The sequence below is a fragment of the Peromyscus leucopus genome, chromosome 4, assembly GCF_004664715.2.
Source record: "Peromyscus leucopus breed LL Stock chromosome 4, UCI_PerLeu_2.1, whole genome shotgun sequence".
Lineage (NCBI taxonomy): Eukaryota > Metazoa > Chordata > Mammalia > Rodentia > Cricetidae > Peromyscus > Peromyscus leucopus.
The window spans coordinates 80897320-80918586 of record NC_051066.1 but is presented as its reverse complement, the minus strand read 5'-3'; the positions used below and the strand labels follow the sequence as shown (position 1 = coordinate 80918586).

The following is a 21267-nucleotide window of genomic DNA, read 5'->3' as shown; positions in this document are numbered from 1 at the left end:
GAAATCAATGGATGGATTTATCATCTCCAAAAAACTAGAGGTATTGTTTATAGAGTGGTTTAACATTTTGTGTCAGCACTTTAAATGCAAAAGTCACAGAGAGTAGTCAATAAAATTGAAATGTATCAAAGAGTACAAAGACCCTGGCTAATACCTACATAAAAGTTAAATTGTGTGAAGATTAGCCATATTACTCAAAACTCAGAAAGTGGGAGAAGCTCAAGGATCTCATGAATATATGATTATCTCTAGGCTATATTCTAGCATAGTCAATTATTTATGCTGATGTTTTTACTATTTTTAATTATGTGCCTGTGTATGAAGGATTGTAGACGTAAGTGCAAGTGAGCACGGATGTCAAAAGGCAGCTTCAGAAGCCCTCAAGTTGAGAGTTACAGGTGGTAGTGAGCCACCTGACAGGTGCTGGGAATCAAATTTGGGTGTTAGGACAAGAACATTGCGTGCTCAGAAGTGCTGAGTCACTCTTCTAACTCAGGCCTACATTCTTTATAAAGTGACTACACTGGTTTTTTTCTTCATTCGTGGTGTTTTTTTTTTGGTCTTTTGACTGGGTTTCTATGTGTTGTCCTGGCTGTCCTGGAACTCGCTCTGTAGACCAGGCTGGCCTCGAACTCCCAGAGATCCATCCACCTGTCTCTGCCTCCCAAGTGCTGGGAATAAAGGCATTAGCCACCATCACCCAGCTTTACACTGTGATTTTTAAAGCAAACCCCCTAAAACACTGTAAAATAGCTGAATCAACTCATATTAATTGTAATTCAGGGCTTTATAATTCATAATTACATATTTTAAAATATGTCCCAGTGAAATAATATCTCTTCATAGTACCATACAGAGCATGCTCAATGTAAAGAATTCTAGAGATATTTAGAAAACATTATTAATCACCTTTCTTTCCTAAGAAGCCACAGCTGTGCCTCCAAGTAAACATATAAAAAGAAGCTTCATACCTATTTGTACAAACAGTAATCTTGAAAAATCTAAGGGCATACAAGGGAAGACTTAGCTTTATTTTAAAAAATATTAAGACTCCTTGTGGGATTCTTATAAAACTTGACTCCAGTATACTTGAAAAGTGGCTAATTGGCTAAGTTTCATTTACTCTTAATTATGAAGAACATCCCTCATTCATTACACTGGCCATTATTGCATGTGCTATGAAACTGAATTATGTTTGTTTACAGTTCTGCTAATAATACCACTTAACATAGAATATCAGAATTATATTACCTGGTTCCTGAGTACTGACCAGATATATTCTAACATGTTCCAATAATATACCTTGAGTTTATTATTAGAAAAATAATAAGGAATGCAAAAATTACATACTTTGTCGTGATGTATTGTTATGATTTTTATAGCTACACTGCTCAATAAAGTAGTCACCAGCCCCCATGAGACTGATGATACTTTACATGTGACCAGTTTAAACTGACATATACCATACAACACAGTAAACTCTGAAGACAATAAAATAATGGAAAAATACAGCATTTAAAATTTTTATATCGACACATGTTGAATAGTTAGGTAATATATGAATATAGCCGATTAAGAAAAACATTACATGGTTCACATTAAATTGCCACTGGACAATACTGTGTTGGTAGTCATACATTTTCACAGCTTGCTCCTGTGCTGGTTAGCTCTTGTCAACTTGACACAACTAGAGTTACCTGGGAAAAGGAAACCCCAATTGAGGAACTGCTTCCATCAAATTGGCCTGTGAACAAGTCTGGGGGTATTTTTTTTAATTAATGATTGTTGTGGGAGGGCTCAGCCCACTGTGGGAAGTGGCAGATGGTCCTGGGAGATAAAAGAAAACAGGCTAAACAAGCCATGTTTTCTGAGCAAGAACGTAAGAAGCATTTTCCCATGGTTCTTGCCCCTGCTTCTGCCAGAGTTCCTGCCCTGACTTTGCTCAATGATGGACTATGATGGGGATGAGTATGTCAAACATACCATTTCCTCCCCAAACTGCTTTTGGTCATCATGTTTCTCATAGCAATGGAAAGCAAATCAGGACAGTTCCTAAGCTATTGAAATAGTACAATACAGCACTAAAGCAGAGGGTTCCTGAGGGAAAACCGTCAAAACCGACAGGTAAACTTAGGAAAGGCAGTAGAGGACCTCTGTCATAGAAATCTTTATTGAATGTTTCTAGCTTAAAGGAAATGGTAGAAGATGAGATTTCCCTAACTGCTGGCTACTATAAACATAAAAGGAATCATGATGTATCAAGTTGTAAAAAAAGCTTCAAAACAGTAAATCTAGGACTGGTTTGGGCTGTTTATTTGTTAATGAGACAGGGTCTCACTATATAGTTTCAGCTGGCTTCAAACTCATGGTGATTCTCCTGACTCAGCCACAGAATTGCTGGAATTACAAGCATATGTCAACATTCCCAGTAAATAGGTTTTTTTCCCCCAGAAGTTTTTCATCCTCTCAAATAGAATTGCAATACAAATGTAGATTTAAAAATAAATATATCCCTCCTGAGTTACTTCTGTATGTTATACCTGAATGCAACAGAGCAGCTTAAAGACATGTCTGGGTTTATAAAGAATCATATTTTTTCTATATAACTATTAAACTGTTTATATTCAAAACTTTTCAACATATTTAATTATCAATTAAAAAAATAAAGCCTTTAGTATATTTCAGAATGTGAGAAAGAAACAAAAGTTCAATTTTATAAATTATTGGTAAGCTGCTTTTCCATAAGTCTTTTCATCCTATCCATTAATATTTTTAAGCTTTCACTTAAAAATGGTTTCATAAAAATAAGAACATCTAAAAATAGTGAAAATATGTAACATATGCCTAACAACCAAAAAATAGAATGACTCATTTAGAATAACCACAGATAAACCCTAATATGATTAAAATATAAAGTCTATCTCCACCAAGTATTCAAGTGTAATTTTAACAATACAATGCAAATTGAAGTATTTAAGGTATTAGCTTTATTTAAAAGTTGTTTTTTCATAGTTATTCCTTTACAATATTTATTTAACATATAACACTACTGAGAAAATTTGAGTATCTATAAATAAGATGGTTAACATTTTCAATCTATTCTTTATTGTTAAATCATGCTATTTTTTCTAGCTTCTTAAAATTATTTAAGTTTAACATTTTCTAGTTATAAGTATCATATAGGTATATACACATACACACACAAAAGCAAATGAAAAAAACAGTAACAAAAACCCCCTTTCTAACATCAATAGATGAGTGCAATGATATTCACTCTAAGTTAATCTCCAGACATCCAAATTCATGAATAAAAATTCATCAGTTTTAAATACACTGAGCCTATTAAGCAAGAACAAAAGCATATGCACAAAAGAGCTTTTAATATATTTCAAAGCCCACAAGAGCCATGGTCTCATTAAAATTATAAATTACACAAACATGGAATGAAGATTCAAACGGCAGTGCAGCTAAGCAGATTACAGAAAAGCCCGCGTTCCATATGATAACACACCATGGCCCTCCCAGATGGGGGTTTGGAACAAAAAGGCCATCACCACAGCTAGGGAAAACCTCCTTGTGATCTCTGGTTTCTGTTCAGCACATGACAGCCAAATAATATGTTGATTATTCTGTTTGTGCTGCTAAGCTTGTACGATGGAATAAAAGCGATATGATCTATTGTGAACCCAATGCTAATGTGATGCTCCACTCATAAGTAATACACTGATTTTATTTTGAAATTATCTTTTATCTGAATATCAGTTTTTAAATGCATGAATTAAAATAAAAGACAGGATAAACTAATAGTTAATTTGATACTTTAAACTAAAAAATGCAGTTGACAAGTGAAGACCATCTAAATGCTTAGTGAGAAGTCAGGTCTAATCACCCACCCACCTTTCTTTAACTTCTGCATTGTGATCAGAGTGTATTTTAAAATATGTCTTAAAATGGAAATTACTCTCAGTATGAAATATAAAAGTAACACAATAATGATTAACTTACTAATATGCATTACTGACTAGATAAAAACTAAATAATTGAGTATTCAAAAACTAATTCCATAATGTAAACAATAGCAGACATTAGAACATATAGTGACATTTTGAAAAAAATAAAATTGAAGGTCACATAAATGTTTACAACTTAGCCACGAATGATAATCATGCGGTCCTACTTAAAATAATTTAGAAGACACATATTTTTAAATAAACTGCCAGCATTAATACATTGCCAGGGTGACAAAAAGTTAAAATCTAATTTTTCTTTCCATTAAAAATATATATTTAATATGCTAATCTTTAATAGAAGGAATTATACCCAATTTAGGTAACTAGGATTATCTACAAATGCTTCACAAAATTACATATTTCATAAATAAACACATATGAATATTGGTATCATTAACACTAAAAGCTGTACATTTATTTTCCTGCTCCAGAAATTTCTTTCTGAATTACAGAGTAGAATCTCCTTAATGACAAGTAGCAAAACAGAGCAGCAATAAAAGCAACAAAAGACAAATGTGGATAAACAGGCCTATTTTCTTAAGGAGTTATTCTTTAGAAAGTACAGAACTATGACCCTTTGCCACCTAAGTCCATTTCCCTTGGCTCTCTCTCCAGATAGTCTTGAGTCCAAAAGTAGATCAAATTGCCTCCCATGAAAACACAGTATAGAATGGTTACGTCTAAAGACCAGAACAAAGGTATTCTTAGAGAATTTAGCATATAACATACCTAAACCTGTATAATTAATGTCTATATCTATCTATATATTTAATATTAAATAACCTCTAATTATATGTCATCTTAACATACATTTAAGGTCTCTAATAAAGCAAATTATACTTACAACCTACACTTCCAGTACTCCATAACTGTTTTTGTCAAGATGTATCCAATTTCTCATATTACTTTAAAATATCACTGTAATTATCTTGTGATGGTAACTATTTTCCAGATGAAAATAATATATCATTTATCAGAAATAATTTTATTTTTATTTATGTTTGGTTTTTGAGACAGGAGCTCACTATGTAGTCCCTATTGGCCTAGAACTGATATGTAGATCATGCCAGTCTTGAACTCAACAGTGATCTTCCTGCTTATGCCTCCCAAATGCTGGGCTTACTGGCATACACCACTGTACCCATCTCAGACAGATATAGCTTTTATCTCTTATATCTTAATATAGCTTTTATCTTTTGTGTATGTGAGTGTACCTGAGCCTATGTATGTGCACCACATGTACACAGTGGCCACAGAAGTCAGGAGAGAGTGTCACATATCCTGGCACTAGAGTTACAGGTGGCTGTTAGTTGCCATGTGGTTGCTGGTACCATAACCCAGGTCTTCTGTAGTAAGGGTTCCTAACCACTGAGCCATCATACTAGTCCCTCAGAAATATTTTTTAAAAGGGGACAGTAACCAGGATTTTGGAAGAATGGTCACTGCAATGGCTTTTAAAATTGCCTAAGAATGGAAACACCAAATAATTGCCAAACATAGAAAGTCTGAATTGGTATCCACAGCAAAGGGATAATGTAAACGGATGAAGACGAATGTAACATAGATGGCCCATGGAAACAAAACATTGAATGAAATAAAAAAGTAGATACTATTTTATAAAGAAAAAGAGGCAGGTGGTGGTGGCGTAGGTCTTTAATCTCAGCATTCAGGGGGCAGAGGTGGGTAGATCTATGTAAGTTAGAAGCCAGCCTGGTCTACAGAGCGAGTTCCAGGATAGCCAAGACTACACAGAGAAACTCCGCCTTGAAAAACCAGAAGAAAGAAAAAATTCAGAAATTCTTTGGGGCTGGAGAGATGGCTTAAAGGTTAAGAGCACTGGCTGCTCTTTCAGAGGTCCTGAGATCAATTCCCAGCAACCACATGGTGGTTCATAACCATCTATAATGAGATCTGGTGCCCCCTTCCCGGCAGAACACAATATACATAACAAATAAATAAACATTGTTTTAAAAAGTGGTGCATACAAATATGTGCACCCATATAAACACAAAAAAAAAATAAGAAAAAGAGGCAAAATATAAACATACTGCTTAGGAACACATATGAGAGTTAAAAATTATATAGAAATAATATAAATACTTACAGCAAAAGGTAGACTATTTATCACCTTTAAAGAAAAGGGAGACTAAGCTGGACATGGTAAAATATAGTCAACAGTCTCAGGATGCTTGAGTCCAGGAATGTGAAACCATCAATAGTTAGAAACTCCCATCACTAGGGAGAGGAAGGGGAGAGTGAGGGAAGGGAGAGAACTGCATTAGATTGGGGGTGCTAGTGATGTTTCAGGTAATGGGGTTTGGATTTGTTATATAGGTATTTCACCATTACTCCATATATTTTCCCATGTTTCTTTATAACCTTACATTATGAAATGCAAAGTTTTAAACTATGCATTATCTGTGACAATGTATTCTTATCATGTATTCTTGCTGAGAAAGAAAAGGTTCATTCTCTTGTTAAAAACAATTATATTCTTGGTCTGCATTTATAATTTTTATTGTAATACTTTAATAACAAAGAACTATTACTATGCCTAATTCTCCATAATTCCAATTAAGTATGATTTCCACATGTTTGCAACAGCTACAAAAATATAGGAGGCCTAGAAATAATGTAAGGTCAATTGTTCTGCTTAACTTTCACTTATGTACTTACTGTTATTCTTTTCTTCTTTTCAAACAAAAAAAAATGTATATTTATCCTAAAAATTTCAGACTACAACCAGAATTTTGTGCAGGTTGCACTCACAAAAAAAAAAAAAATAAGAATATTTAGCTTGAAGGTAGGAACAAGCACAGTTTCTTTCTTCTCTCGGATGCTTTAAATCAATTTTAGGAGGGCTTTTATATATGTATGATAGGTCTATGACAGGTTAGCTGCAAAAACAATATTTGATGTTTGACCTACTGTCACTCTGTGAAGTATACGCCCTACATGCTAGCAAACATGGCAGATGGAATAGGGTAGAGAACAAGGTATGTAACATTTAAAGACAAGAATATAAAACATAAAGCACAGGTTTTTCATTCAAAATAGATCCAATATGATCTAGTTTATATTACACTGAAACAGTTTCAACTATTGGAGAAGTGATTTGTATAGACACAAATTATTTTGTCTCTACAACAACATATGGAAGTAAAAATGTTATAACAGGTATCATTATTATAATAGTATACTGACTTACATTACAAAAAGCACACATAATTAAGAGAGTTATGTAAGGCCTACATTGACAGGCATCACTGAATGTGTTTGCTCTAACCTTTAGATGCCACTAAACAGGAAGCAATGAACAAACACGGAAATGAGCACCTTCTCCTGGTATTGTACCAGATTATCAACACAGTGGCAACAGTACAGCACTATTTTGAGGATAGCTTTTGTGAATGTAGCAAGGATCCCTTGGTAGGGGGAGGGGAGCAGCCAAAGCAGTTCTTTGCTCAGCTACTTAGTGCCAATCTTAGAAAGCCACATTTTGTCCAGCAGGGAGCAGCCTTACAACAGCCAAAGGACTTAACTTGAACTTGAAACCGACAGAAGAAAAAGGGGGTTTTGGTATTGTTTGTTTGTTTAAAAAGTCCACTTACCATAGGTCTGTTCTACAATTCATTCAACTTCAGCGTAGTTGTAAGCTCTCCAGGAAAACCCAAATCTAAAGCAGGTCTCGAAGCATATGTGAGTCATCCATGGCTATGGATTCCTAAAGCAATAAATCAAAGCTGTTAGGTCACCTCTGACCAATGTTGGGCTAAATTAAAGTATGGTGAGTAGACATTTCTCAGTGAATTGTATATTCCTTTTAGTGGGGCAGCAGGAGGTTTCAATCTGGATATTTGGATATAAATGATAATATTAAAGTCTTTTTAATCTAAAGAAGATTTAAGAAAGGAATTTTTTAAAAAAATAACAGGATAACAAGTTATATAAAAAGCTACTCACTGCAGTCAAGGAGTTGATAAGACAGCCATGAACACTTTTACACTTTTGCTTTTACAGATCAGCATGCATATCTAATGTAATTTTTTTTTTTTTTTTTTTGGACAGGGTTTTTCTATGTAGTCTTGGTTATCCTGGAACTTGCTTTGTAGACCATAAAGGCCTCAACTCACAGAGATTTTCCTACCTCGAGAGTTCTGGGATTAAAGACCATGTGCCACCATTCCCCGCTAATTTTAAAAATGAAAACATATTAGAAAATAGTTTATAAGGCTGCTGTAAAAAAATGATTAATCATTTAGTGAATATGATGACTGCATATGATGCTAAAGAAAAAAAACTCATGACCAATTGAAGAGCAAAGTATTTTTAATGTGAAAACCTATGATATATTTAGCTATAATAGCTCTGCATCAGTTCTTATGACTTAAAAGACATAAATAATTGTCTCTACTTCTACTTGAAATGCCAAAGCTTGCATTGTATGTGTTTACATATGGCTTTTCAGTACACCAAATACCCAATTTCTGCTTTCAAAAGATGATTATCAATCTTCAAATACATAGAATTTGGGGGATTTTGTGCAAATGTCTGCTTAAATATATTCATTCATCTATTTACAGGCATTATAACTAATCTTAATCTCATTGTATTGCAAGTCTCAAACACTCTTATATTTATGCTATTCATGTGAATATTTTCTTGGTTATGTAAACATTTGAACCCTTCCTAAACATTTTAGAGTCAATATCAAAACACCCTCACTGCACCTTTGTTCCAATCAGTTAAAGACCACAACTATTTTAATACAGAGCTATTTTAAGATCTTGTTATAATGATGCATACTTATTCTTATACAAATTTCTTTAAGTCAACAGAACTTTAGTGTTATTAATGTGTGCACAACATATACAATATACTAAAAAATGTCTAGTTGTTCTCTAGGACTAGGACTCTCTAGTACTAATATTAACATGAAGGATTATTAGCATGTTGAGAAACACGTATTTATTGGGAAGGCAGTGCATGCCTGCCATAGCATCCATGTAGAGAGAAGTCAGAGGACAGCTTGTCTGAATTGTTTCTCTCCTTCTAGGAGTTCTAGGAGGGGAACTCAGGTCACCAGATATAGCAGCAAGCACCTTTAATCATGAAGAAATGTCATCAATTCATGAGTCAGCTCATCAATCCATGAAATAATTTTACCAACTAATTATTCATAAGCTTTTAATTTTTGTAAATACACTACACAAATTATCCAAAGGAGACTTGAGTGGATTGAGTTGTGTCTTACTTCCCAAATTAATATCCACTTAGAACCATAACACGTGATCATATATTATTTGCAATGTAATTAAGGTAAGGATCAACATGAGATTATACTGGAGGTAATAAAGCTAATAAGCATGTCCTAATAAAAGACAAAGAACAATAACACAGAGCCATGAGTCGAGGACATTATGAAACTGGAGACAGAGACTGAAGTTATGGTTTCACAACCAAAAATATCAAGGGGCAGCAGAAGCCAGAAACGAAAGGCCCTGCTGACATGCAGACCATACTTTTTAGTTCTGATGTTCTGAAAAAGTACATTTTCTGTGAAGCCACCAAGTTTATATCAGTTCCTTATGGCGGTCCTAGGAAATTCTTATATATTTTGGCAACACAAAGTAGGGTGGTGCTCTAGCAGATGCTTACAACAGAAAAGCTTAGATTGCCTTAAAGAGACTGTATGTAGAAATACACACCTCTCTTCCAAGTATCATGCCTACAGGAGATTCTGGTTCAAAATGACAAGTTTAATAATACTTCTTTCAAAAATCGCTCCCAAACAATAGTATGTTTACCTGATATAAATAAATACTGAAGACAGTGAGGAGCATGACCATACTAGAGACTTTGAAGGGTTCCTAGAATATAAAGTATATAAAATCACAGAGATAGGCAGAAAACAGTCCAGGGGCACACAGGCTGACAAACTACAGTTCAGAGGATAAGTCTTTCAGCTGCCATCTACTTTTGTGGGGCAACAGAAAGAAATGCCATATTCTTGACTTTCAAATGGGCTTAAAGGAAAAAGATTGTGCTGTGACATATAAAAACCATATAAAATTCAAGTTTCAGCTTCTAATACAACTGTGCTTAACCATTAATGCCAGATCTCCTGGTTTATTTGTGGAAGAGACAAGTAGTTTCAAAAGAGACTTTATTGTCTGCCAAACCTAAATTATTTACTATTTAGTCACAGAAAGAGATATCCACTCACGACCAAGCAAAAAACGTCTCATAATCTCGCCTATTTCTTGCTGTGGCTCCAACTGGTCTTGGTCTTCACTGGGAATAATGAAGGCTAATCAAATGAAGCAAAATATATTATCTGCCTAAAAGGAGCTTGGCTTCTAAAATATGAAGACTGCTCAACTAGTAAATTCTTCATTTGCTATTAGAGAAGGAGTTTACCCTTTTTGTACAATTACAAGATTGTATAAAATGGCAAGACTGGGCCTAAGCAGAAAGCAAGTACTCAACAGTTATTTGAATGACTTAAAAATGTAGGGATATGTATGATCTGTCTATACTGGTGACATATGTGAAATGAAAGTCACCATCGTCAAACCTTTCTAGTTGGTGTGCTGTTGCTAAACATGGAGGTTTGCTGCTTTTCTTCCCCAAAATGATTCTTTATTTTCTGTTTTTCTCTTTTGGTTGTCTGTTTTGTTTTGAGACATGGGTCTTATGGCGCTAATGCTCAGCATAACACCTGATTTTCCTCCACCTCATTAGGATTATATGATTAGGCCCAAGTCTTAATAAGATGTAGGCAGGCATGCAAGCAGCAGGCAGGAAGAAAGAAAGAAAGAAAAAAAAGGAGAGAAAGAAAAAATAAAAGTAAATAAAGTTGTTGTTGACATTCCCCTTTAGTCTGCTGGCACCAGAAGGCAAAGGCAGACTTCTCTGAGCTCCATACCAACAGGAGCTATATGGTGAGACTTTGTCTCAAAAGTGAGTAAATGAATGAACACATATATCATGTATCATCTATCACTGTCAACAGTAATTTAATGTCGCAGGTGTTGGGACTCATTTTTAGTTCAAACATTGCTTTTCTTGAATGTCTTTTAAAATCACTTAACCAATTCCTCCCCAAGTTCTCATTTGAAAAAAATGTTTTAAATCAAACAGCTCTAAATTACATGGGTTTTCTCCCACAAATAAAACTCACAGTGTAGTAAAAATCCTCTCCATTAAGATTTCACAATCGCTAGAAAATAAAGTACAAATAAAGCCAATTCTTCCCAGATTTAAGGGGAGAGAAACCTCAGGTAATTTCTGTGGGTTTTTTTTTTCCTGCTTCAGAGAGCGACAATTAAATGTGTGAAGAAGGTTGTCAGAGTAACACTTGTCATTCACACTGCTTAGGAAAGACTCTCCAAGATTTCCAGAAACCCTAATTAAAAATAAGGAAAGCTGCTCACGGGGACTTGAGAAGTATAGTCTGTCTGACCGGGGGAGAAAGCCCAATGGCCTCAAAGTTCCAAGAGAAGTTTCTAAGAAGTCTACTCTCCAACCCACCTAGCCCTGGGCTCTAACTGGCTAAGCCCAGGCGCTAACCAGGCACTGAAGTCACCGTTACACCCTTTCCAGACAGCACAACCATTCGGGAAAAGATGGTCCCGCGTGGGGAAGACGGGGATAACTTTCCTTAGAAACCAGAAAGGCGAGGGAGGCGTCTCTCCTCTGTGCTTAAACAGCAGGGGAGATGCGAGCTTTCCAACTCGCAGTGGCTGGAGAAGCCCTGCAGGCGAATCGCTTCTCCACGCTTTTCTCTAACTCCGCGTGAACGCGGGCACTCGCAAACCAAGAATGCTCAAGGACAGTACCCACCTGCGGCCCCCAACACCAACAGAAGTTCCTCAACCACAACTCAAGCGGACCTGGTTAACCTGGACTGTGCACAACCCTCCGGCTTTACGTACCGAGCACTTTTCAGCAATCGGCCTTGCGATTGGTTGAGCGGCAAGGAAGTTCTCGTTTCTATTGGCCAGCAGTGGTGAGTAGGCGGGACTTTGGGGCTGTCTCTGACAGGCCAGCCGCTCGAGTTCCCAGAGTTCCTATTGGCGCGTCGCGGGAGCTTCAAGATGGCGGCGGCAGCTACCTGCGGCGCGGGCGTCCTCAGCTCTGGGTGTGGGTCACCCGCAGCCGGCCAGAGCGGCACCACCAGCTTCCAGAGGAGGAGCAAGGCCTCTGGGGCTGACGGAGGTGGCCCTCGGCTGCTGTCCATTGCGGGCACGCGACCGTCGGTGCGGAATGGACAGCTGCTGGTGTCAACCGGGCTCCCAGCCCTGGACCAGCTCTTAGGTCGGTTCAGAATGAAGATGAGGGAGCATCCCAGGGAAAACTTGGGGAGGGACTCCCGGGGCAGCCCCTCATCCCCACACCCTGCCCTGCCCTGCCCAGCCCCGCTCACCCCTCTCCCCTTCACAAACCTGGGCAAGGGTAGCCTGCTATGGTAAGAGTCGGGGGCGGAAGACTTGCATGTCTTAAGATGTGTGCACTAAGCCCGCCTTAGGATCCACACTCCTTACTCCGCTCCGCCCAGCAACTCATTTCCAGGTGACCAGGACTCCCTATGTGCTTTTACCCTAAAATGATTCCTAATGAAAAAGAAACATAGAAAGGAATTGACTTTTAGGATCCTCTACTGGTCTCTATGACACTCTCTTTCCAATCCCAGGTAGCTTAAAGCTGGAAGAGTAACCTACAAAACTTTTTAGCGTTGTAGAAGACAAGGCTTCATTAGAAAATGTTGAAAATATTCCCCTCTTTTCCGCTGCGGGCTACTGATCTCCTTAAATCATAAGCGGTGTTGGCTCTAAAAGAGTGGATGTTAAAAATGTGTGTTGACTCAAAGGAATGACAGTCCTTGATATTCAGATAGTTCTACCCCCAGATTATCTTAAATATGTTCGTGTATATATATCGTAATCTCTGGAATTTTTTTCATGCGAAGCCTACTGGAGAATATACTTGTTTCATAGAACTGATTTGTTGAAAGAATTGACTTAATTAGGTCGGTAGGACAGGCTTAATTATGTCTGAATGCTGCTTCTTAGAAACAGATGTGTGCTTACATTTTTGTAAGCTTTTTTTCATAGTGTTTGCTTTATGTCTATTAAATATGGTAGATTTGCATAATATATTACAATTGCCATTGCTTATTCTTGTACTTCATTTAGCATTTTCTCTCTCAGCTTTTCAAGCAAGTTTAGCAAAGAGAAAAATAACAAGACAAGCTATGAGAAACAGTATGGTTTCTTGATTCTATTATTTCATGTTCTAAATGGATTCTGATTGTTTTCTACATAAATTTAAAGTAGTTTCACATAATTGTTTCAAACCCATAGAATTGTGTTAGGCTAGAAACATAATTCAAAATGCATAGTTGGCAAATATTTATTTCACTTTTTTCCCCTTATGGCCTCAGTTGTTATCCTATATTTGAACTAAAAGCTTAGAAGATTGGCCCGTTTTAGTGAACTCTCTTCCAGACAGAAATTAATCTGTAAGCTTTAATGACAGCAGATCTTTCTATCCACCTAACCTGTCGATCTTTTCTACACCTTAAATGTTCATATTTTTAATTAAATGGGATAGGTAAGTTTATTCATTTGATACTAATCAAACTCTACAAACAAAAAGACTACATTTTTGGTATTGTGCTTTCATTTTCTCATTAAAATAGCAAAATGTGCCTAGACCAGAGCCTGACACTCAGTAAGTTTTTATAAGGCCTTGATTGAAAGAAGAAGAAAAAAACTAGATAAGAAATGGTAAGTATGAAAAATAGAGTTCGGCATTGGAGCTGCAAAAACTGATTCAGAAATTTAGTGGTATAAATATTTACAAAACTCCTGACAAGTGAGCTGATCTTCAGCTTCAAATTTAGTCACCTCTATACTTAAAGCACAGCTATTTCTAATTTTTGAGAACTATTTTCAGGGAATTTTGACAGGTTACTGAACTTAAGATTATTTAACTACAGTCTCTTCACACCTGCCAAAAAGAACTGAAGGCACCTTCATCTGTGTTTCTACAGAGACATATACTTGAACAATAATTTTTGAAATTTTCAGAAATGTTTGGACAGTGGAAGATTCTAGTATTTGAGTATAACATACTTAAGCTAAAAATTAGTGTTCACTAAGTTCAAAATAGTATCAATTGTTGAAATGTATGTTTTGCATGATTGAAGTTAATTTGCAAAGTACATAGAAATTCAGAATGTTGTAACAATAGCAGTTACTATATTTGGGTTAATAAATACTCCCAGATGTATTTCAGTTGTTAACTTCTTAATGACATTTTTCTAATTTGATATCCTGTCTTGTATGTCTTCTGGAGCAAAAAATTTAAATTTGTTTTTCGTTAAAACATTTGAAAGTGAAACATCTGTTGCTAATGTGTATTCAAAGAAGCATAAGGACTTCAGGGCACGTTGTTACTTTCAAACGTTATTTGATTCAGATTGTGGCAAGCCTTATATGACCTTATGGTGGTAAAATGTAATGAAGGAGGGATATTATAAATGAAAATGTACCAATGTACATTGTGATCACACAGCAAGTTAATATTGTATTCTTCCCACCCTGTGGTACAGTGAAACGTTACTACTGCCATCAGTGTAATTTAAACATAATTGCAAATGTATTTGAAGTCCATCACATAGAATGATTGAATGTTAGCTATTTGGTAATTCATTACTTCCATCAAAATGTCTTCCAGATTTGAACATACATTCCCTTTGTCTTCCTTTTAAAAAACATGATCTAATCATTTGTTTTTGTTCTGACAATTTAATATTTTTGGATTCTCATATATGTTCCCCATATTGGCAATGTTTAAATTTTACAAGTTTTTATTTAGACTTTCTAATCTAGGGGATTTTGTTTAAGATTTATTTTATTTTTATTTATATGTATTATGAGGACTTATGCATATTAGTCCAGGCATCCCCAGAGGCCAGAAGAGGCCCTTGGATCCCCAGGAGCTAGAGTTACAGGTGCTTGAAAGTGGCCCTGATGTGGGTTCTGGGAATCAAACATGGATCCTCTACAAGAGCAACAAGTGCTCTTAACCACTGAGCTATGCATCTATCTCAGTAACCTAGGTTTTCAACTTTGTCTCTTTCAGGGCATTTATATTGTTACCTGAGGTCACTATGGGTAAATAACATACATTTCAGAAAAGGAAAAGAATTTGGCTGGATAGATATTCCAGGAATTTCTAAGAAAAATTATAGTCAGTCTTGAGAGGTTCTTGAAGGAAGGGTGACTTCAGAGATTTGGCTGATTTAACTGCCACCCTGTTCAGAGTTTATTCAGTTTTGGATGTCAAGGGAATGGTAGGTTGAGTTTGTGGCAAATAATAGTCCAGCAGAAGTTCTGTGGAGAAGCTTGTTGTGGCCACAATTTTTAAAACTGACTTAAAAAAATAAATGCAACTGGCTTGCTTACTACATTATTATCAGTATTGTAGAATAATATACGTTAAGCTTGGACTATGTATTTTTAACAATTTTATATTTTAGTGAAATAATATACATTAAGTTTGGGCTGTATGTTTAAGAAGTTTTTATGTTTTAGCTAGCTATACAATTAAAGGAAATATATCTCTTTTCTATTATTATGTAAAACTGTTTCATATGATTTACTATTCAGAGCCGTTATCCCTGTTCATAGCTTTGGTTTCCATATTGCCTAGCCAGCACTTGTGTCTTAATCATAGGACAGGATGTTTGATAGCTTAAGACAAACACATTAACAAAATCATCACAATTTAGTTTGACAGACTGTATTAATTTGATAGTTAAGGATACTGCTGTAAGCTAAGGAAAAAGCTAGCTTGCTTTTTACATTTCAGTTTTCCAATAGTGTCTTTCTATAATATATTACCTAATTTCTAGTTTCTCCTTTTACTTTCACCAACTTTGAAAAATAAAGTATCACTTCCAAGCATTAATTTGACTTCATTTACCAAAAGTTTGTAACTTACAAATTAGTTTGGGAAAATACACAAAATTGAAATTTCCCCATTCAAATAGTACCGGTAATGGTTGACTAACTACTCCGCCATGAATTACAAAGCTATGATAGAAAGTTTTTAACACTAGAAATATTAAAGCGTCTTATCTTTTATTTTTGTTTTTGTTGTTTACTTTTTATTTTATGTATTTATTGGTTTTTTGAGACAGGTTCTCTCTGCGTAGCCCTAGCTGTCCTGGAACTCACTGTGTGGGCCAAACCTATCTATGCCTCCAAAGTACTGGAACTAAAGGTGTACCCACTATACCCAGCTCTGATATTCTTTAAGTATTAAATCTGTACCTGTTTTAACACAAAATATTGTCTCCCAGCTTGAACTATGAATGTTCTCTATCAAATACTAAGCAACGGAAGTCCACTAGAGGTTTTTCTAAGTTAGGATTCCATTTCTTTTTTCTACTTGTTTTTATCACTGAGATGATATCATTGCTTCCTTACCCCATTACTTACCTGAAAACGTTTTTGTGGACTATAAAAATTTATATATACTTATATTTTAATGGAGACTGTTAGTGTAAAGTTTGTATTGCTTTTAAAATTAGGTCAGGTTACTGATTGATTATTGTATTTAATAATGTAGTAAAAGCCAACTTTTAAGTAATACATCAAAATGGCCAACCATGCTTGATGTTTTTATCTGTTCATTTCTTGTTCTTTTTTCTTCCATTTATTTATTTGTTTGGTGGGAGCCATGGCTATATGTTGATTCAAGTTTTGGGTTAAACTCCATCTACAACCATAGTGTATCAAGAAAGAAATATACAGATATTTTACTTGAGGGTATTTTGGGGAAAGATTGTGGAATTTTTGTCTCATTAAATTTGTTTTGTTTTTGTTTTTGTTTTTGTTTTTGAGACAGAATCTCTGTAGCCCAAGCTGACATTAGCATGTATTTCTCAATTTTAAAGTACATTTGTTAGTTTTTGAGACATTAAAGTACTAATACTTTTACAGGTAAAATGATTAACAAAGTATTGTATGGATTACCTGACCTCTCTTACATAGTTAAGATATCTGAAAAGTTAACTTTAGTGACTATTTGGATTATATATTCATAATATTAGCTTCATTCAAATACTTAAAAGAACTTATTCTAATATTAGTGAACATGTATTGTTTACTATTCCTTTTTGTTGGAATTGACAAAAATAAATTTCATATTTAAGCATTTCTAGACTTTGGATATCTTATAATTGTTTAAAAAATAATTGGAACTATTAGTTCCTATAAGATTTACTCCATTTGAAAATAAAAACACAGAATTTTTAGCAGTCACATTTGGGTCTTGGCCCTTGAGTTAATTTATTAACAAGTGCTAAATATTAGAGTGCTTTATCACAGTTGTATTGAGTGCCTCCTGGTTCTGTCTGGAGAAAGGGGGACACTATAACATATCAGAAAGGAAATATGATTTGTAGTGTGTAATTACAGGTAACATGTAACTGTATCATAATAACATTGAGCAAAGTATTGCAGAGATAGTTCAAATATTGTTCACAAGGGCAGTTTCTAATATTATTGAGGTAACTGTTCTTGGTGAAGTCTAAATTTTGTGCTAAAGAAAATCTAGAAAGTTAATGACTAATGTTCTTGTGTGTCATTTCCAGGTGGAGGTTTAGCTGTTGGAACAGTTCTTCTGATTGGTTAGTATAAAATACGTGCTGTGGTCATTCTAACCAGTTCTGTTTAGTACGTGATGGTTTTATGACTTTATCACTCTGAAACTGAATATTTAAATGATGAGCTCTCCATAGATGTAAGGTCAGTTTAGAACTTGTCTAAATACACTTTTTAATTCAAAATTGAGATGGGCAGACATATTTGAAAATGTATCACCTAACATTTAAAAATGGTTACTCTTCACTGCACCATTTTAAATTTAAAGTTATTTAAATTTAAACATCAATTGCTTTTTTTTGAAAAACAACAACAACTCTGTATTAAAAGTGGAATTGTAGTGATTAGTTTGAGAAATGGAAAATTTGTTATGTGTACTATATGTGAGTGTATAGGTGTGTAATACATTTCACAGATTTTATTATTGTCTTATTGACTGAAAAAAGACAAAGTAGACTGTATTTTTGTTCATTTTTAAAGTGGTTAGAGTTCTTATTTAAATATACAACTCTATATGGAGTATTTCAACATAGATCATAGGGTCTTCAAATTGCAGAAAGCCTTATCTATCACATAATGAAAGCACTCCTGTTAATGTTTAACCTATTTACTTGCAGCATATCTATTGTTTCTAGTTTAGTCTTGAATCAGTCAGCTTGCTTTTTTATATGATCCCATTAAAATATTTGAAAATATCCATTTTAACACCTCAAATTTTCCTTAACCTAAATGGAATCATTGGTGAGCTGGCTGTGAGAGTTAACAGTGAATCCTTGTTCTCCCCTTTGTCTCTTGATGTACCTCCTAGGGTGGCATCTCTTTCATTACCTCAAACTAGTAAAAGAGTTCATAGTTAATAAGACCTATAGTCAGCACACTGAGATATAAAATGTAAGGATCTAGATATTTTTTAGTACCAGGCACCAATACAAATAAGTTTATGTTAATAGACATCTTAACATACCAAGGGACTGTGGCAGATGTTTTAGAAGGAGCTTCTCCACAAAGTGATGGTCCTTAACCTTCGGCATACATAGAACATCTCTTGAGTGAGGCTGAGTCTCTGGGAAACTCCCAGCATCTAGACCATCTCATTACCTGTCTCTGCTTAATCACCGAAGAATCCTGATGATGATGGTTGGAGAGGTGCCCATCCTGTGGTTATTATGGGTCATGTATTATATCAAGTACTTTATGTATGTTTCTTTCTTTGTTAATATGACTACCTTATGAACTATTAAATTTATATTATCTCTATAATTCATGACATTAGATTTGCAAGGTGAAATAAGTTTCAGTTTCACATAGATAGTGAGAGTCCCAGGATTAGAATTTTGCTATGAATCTAGGTATATGAATTTGTTTTTTTGAGTTTCGAGAAGTCTTTACCTTTTAATTTTTTATTATTTTTGAGAACTTCATACCTAAGTATTTTGTATTTACCTCAGACTCATTTCTCCCTCTATCCCCACCAATTCCTCCTACATCTACTCTTTCAAATTTATGACCTCTTCTTTAATTATTATTGTTACATATATATATAAATAAATACATAGATGTACATATACATCTATGTATATTCATATATAAATATATTAACCCTACTGAGCCTGTTTAGTGTTGCGTGTGTGTGTGTGTGTGTGTGTGTGTGTGTGTGTGTGTATGTATGTGTGTATGTGTTTATAGCTGATCATTTGGAATTAGATAACCTATCGAGGGGCTTATTCCTAGAGAAGACTGAATCTCCATCTCTCAGCAGCTATGAATTGCCTATAGCTCTTTATCTAGAGGTAGGGACTTGTAAATTTTCCCTCATCCACATTGGCATGTCAACTGGCATTGTTATTGTTCCAGTCTTGTTTAGGAAACCATATTATTGAAATTGCATGAGTGATGCTTCTCTGTCATACATAGAAGACACTATATTTCAAGGGTACAGCAGCTGTCCTGGTCCTCTGGCTCTTACAGTCTCTCCACCCTCTCTTCCACAGGTTCTCTGAGTCTTAGGTGTAAGGATTGTATTGTAGATTTGTTAGTTGGGGTTGGGTGCCCCATGGTCAGTTGTTCTCTACATTTGACCAATTGTGAGTTTGTGTGGTAGTCTCTATTGGCTCCAAAAAGAAACTTCTTCGATGAGGAATAAGAGATATATTTATCTGTAGGTATAAAAATAAGTACTTAGGGGCTAGAGCAATGACTTGGTGTTTAAGAGTATTGATGGTTCTTTTAGAGAATTCAGGTTCGATTCCCAGCTCACAGACATCTGTTAACTATGCATGTGATACACTGACATATATGTAGGCTAAACACATACATAAAATATATAAAAATATATTTAGAATGCAGTTAGAAATTATAGTGGTTTAGTAAAGTGGCAGTAGTGGGTTCTTCTCTAGATCCATGACCTCACTGGCCATGGCTAGTTGTTTAAATTTATAGTACCAGTAATGAGTTCCCTCCTATTGCAATGCCGTATGTTTAGTTAGAGAGATGTTGGTTACTCCCAGGATGTAAGGGCCACTATTGCACCCTTGGGGATATCTTGCTGGACTGGTCATTATGGTGTTTTGTAGGCTGTGCAGCTGGATAGGACTCTTGATTGCTTTTCTCCCTTAGTAGTTTGGTTATTAGGAGATATTAGGAGACCCACTCCTCAGGGAGGAGGAGGCTTCCAGGTCAGTTTCAGGTGGACTCCTCTAAGTCCTATATACAAACTGTATGGTATCTGCAGCAATAAGGCAACTTCTAGAAGGCATCTAAGATCCGAGTCAATAGCCTATATTGTTTTGTGAGTGTTGGATCAAGTAGAAGATAGACTATCATGACTTAGAGATAAAGTAGAGGAACTGGAAAACACAAATAAAGAATATGAAAAAATAATAAAAACACATGGAAGGAACAAGCAAGAACTTGGGGACACCAAATCTTTGAATTATAGGCATAGAAGATGAAGCACTCCGGGTCATTAGCAAAAACCAGATCTTTATAGGGTCATGGGAGAAAACCCCAAATCAAGGAAAGACATACCTACACAGATACAAAAAGCACACAGAACACCAAATAAATAGGACCAGAAAAGAAGCTTTTCGTGGTGTATTTTTGTTGAAAACACTGAATATACTGAATGAAGAGAGGCTATTAAAAGCTGCAAAAACAAAACAAAACAAACAAACAAAACCCCTCCAAAACAAACAAACAAACAAAACCCTTCCAAAACAAACAAACAAAGTCAAGTCAAATGTAAAGGAAAACCCACCAGAATAGCAACTGATTTCTAGTTGAAAACTTGAAAAGATAGAAGAGCCTGGATCGATATACTCCAAGTTCTAAAAGATCACATATGCCAGCATAGACAACTGTCCTGTATAGCTTTCTCAAATGCCTTGTTTAACAGCCATAAACTGTTGTTATTATTATTTTTTTGTCTTTTCTCTTTTTGGGGGGGCCACCACCCAGCTCCCAAATAAATCACACACTGAGGCTTGGTCTTAATTATAAATGCCAGGCCTTAGCTTTCTTGTTCTTGCCTTAACTTAAATTAGCCCATCTATCTTTTCCTTCATCTTCAATCTGTACTT

At 35.3% G+C, this 21267-nt stretch overlaps 2 protein-coding genes across 8 annotated transcripts in view; one reads left to right on the top strand and one right to left on the bottom strand.

The window, feature by feature from the left end:
• Immp1l (inner mitochondrial membrane peptidase subunit 1) overlaps positions 1-11963 on the bottom strand; it is a 64164-nt gene extending 52201 nt beyond the window's left edge. For 3 of the 4 annotated variants that reach the window (XM_028877856.2, XM_028877857.2, XM_028877858.2), the window contains exons 1-2: positions 11856-11963; positions 7622-7734 (exon numbers count right to left, since the gene is read on the bottom strand). The gene's annotated coding sequence lies outside the window, so the exon portion shown is untranslated. Of the gene's footprint in view, positions 1-6114; positions 6246-7621; positions 7735-11855 lie in introns of all 4 variants that reach the window. The other variant, XM_037205079.1, reaches the window with a different exon arrangement.
• A 115-nt stretch (positions 11964-12078) lies between these two features.
• The window catches only part of Elp4 (elongator acetyltransferase complex subunit 4), a 196543-nt gene continuing 187354 nt past the window's right edge, over positions 12079-21267 (top strand). For 3 of the 4 annotated variants that reach the window (XR_005091368.1, XM_028877860.2, XM_028877862.2), the window contains exons 1-2: positions 12080-12329; positions 17680-17715. Coding sequence is in view for 3 of the 4 variants with exons in the window: in XM_028877860.2 (XP_028733693.1) it covers positions 12110-12329; positions 17680-17715 (256 nt within the window). In the remaining variant the exon portion in view is untranslated. Of the gene's footprint in view, positions 12330-17679; positions 17716-21267 lie in introns of all 4 variants that reach the window. The other variant, XM_037205078.1, reaches the window with a different exon arrangement.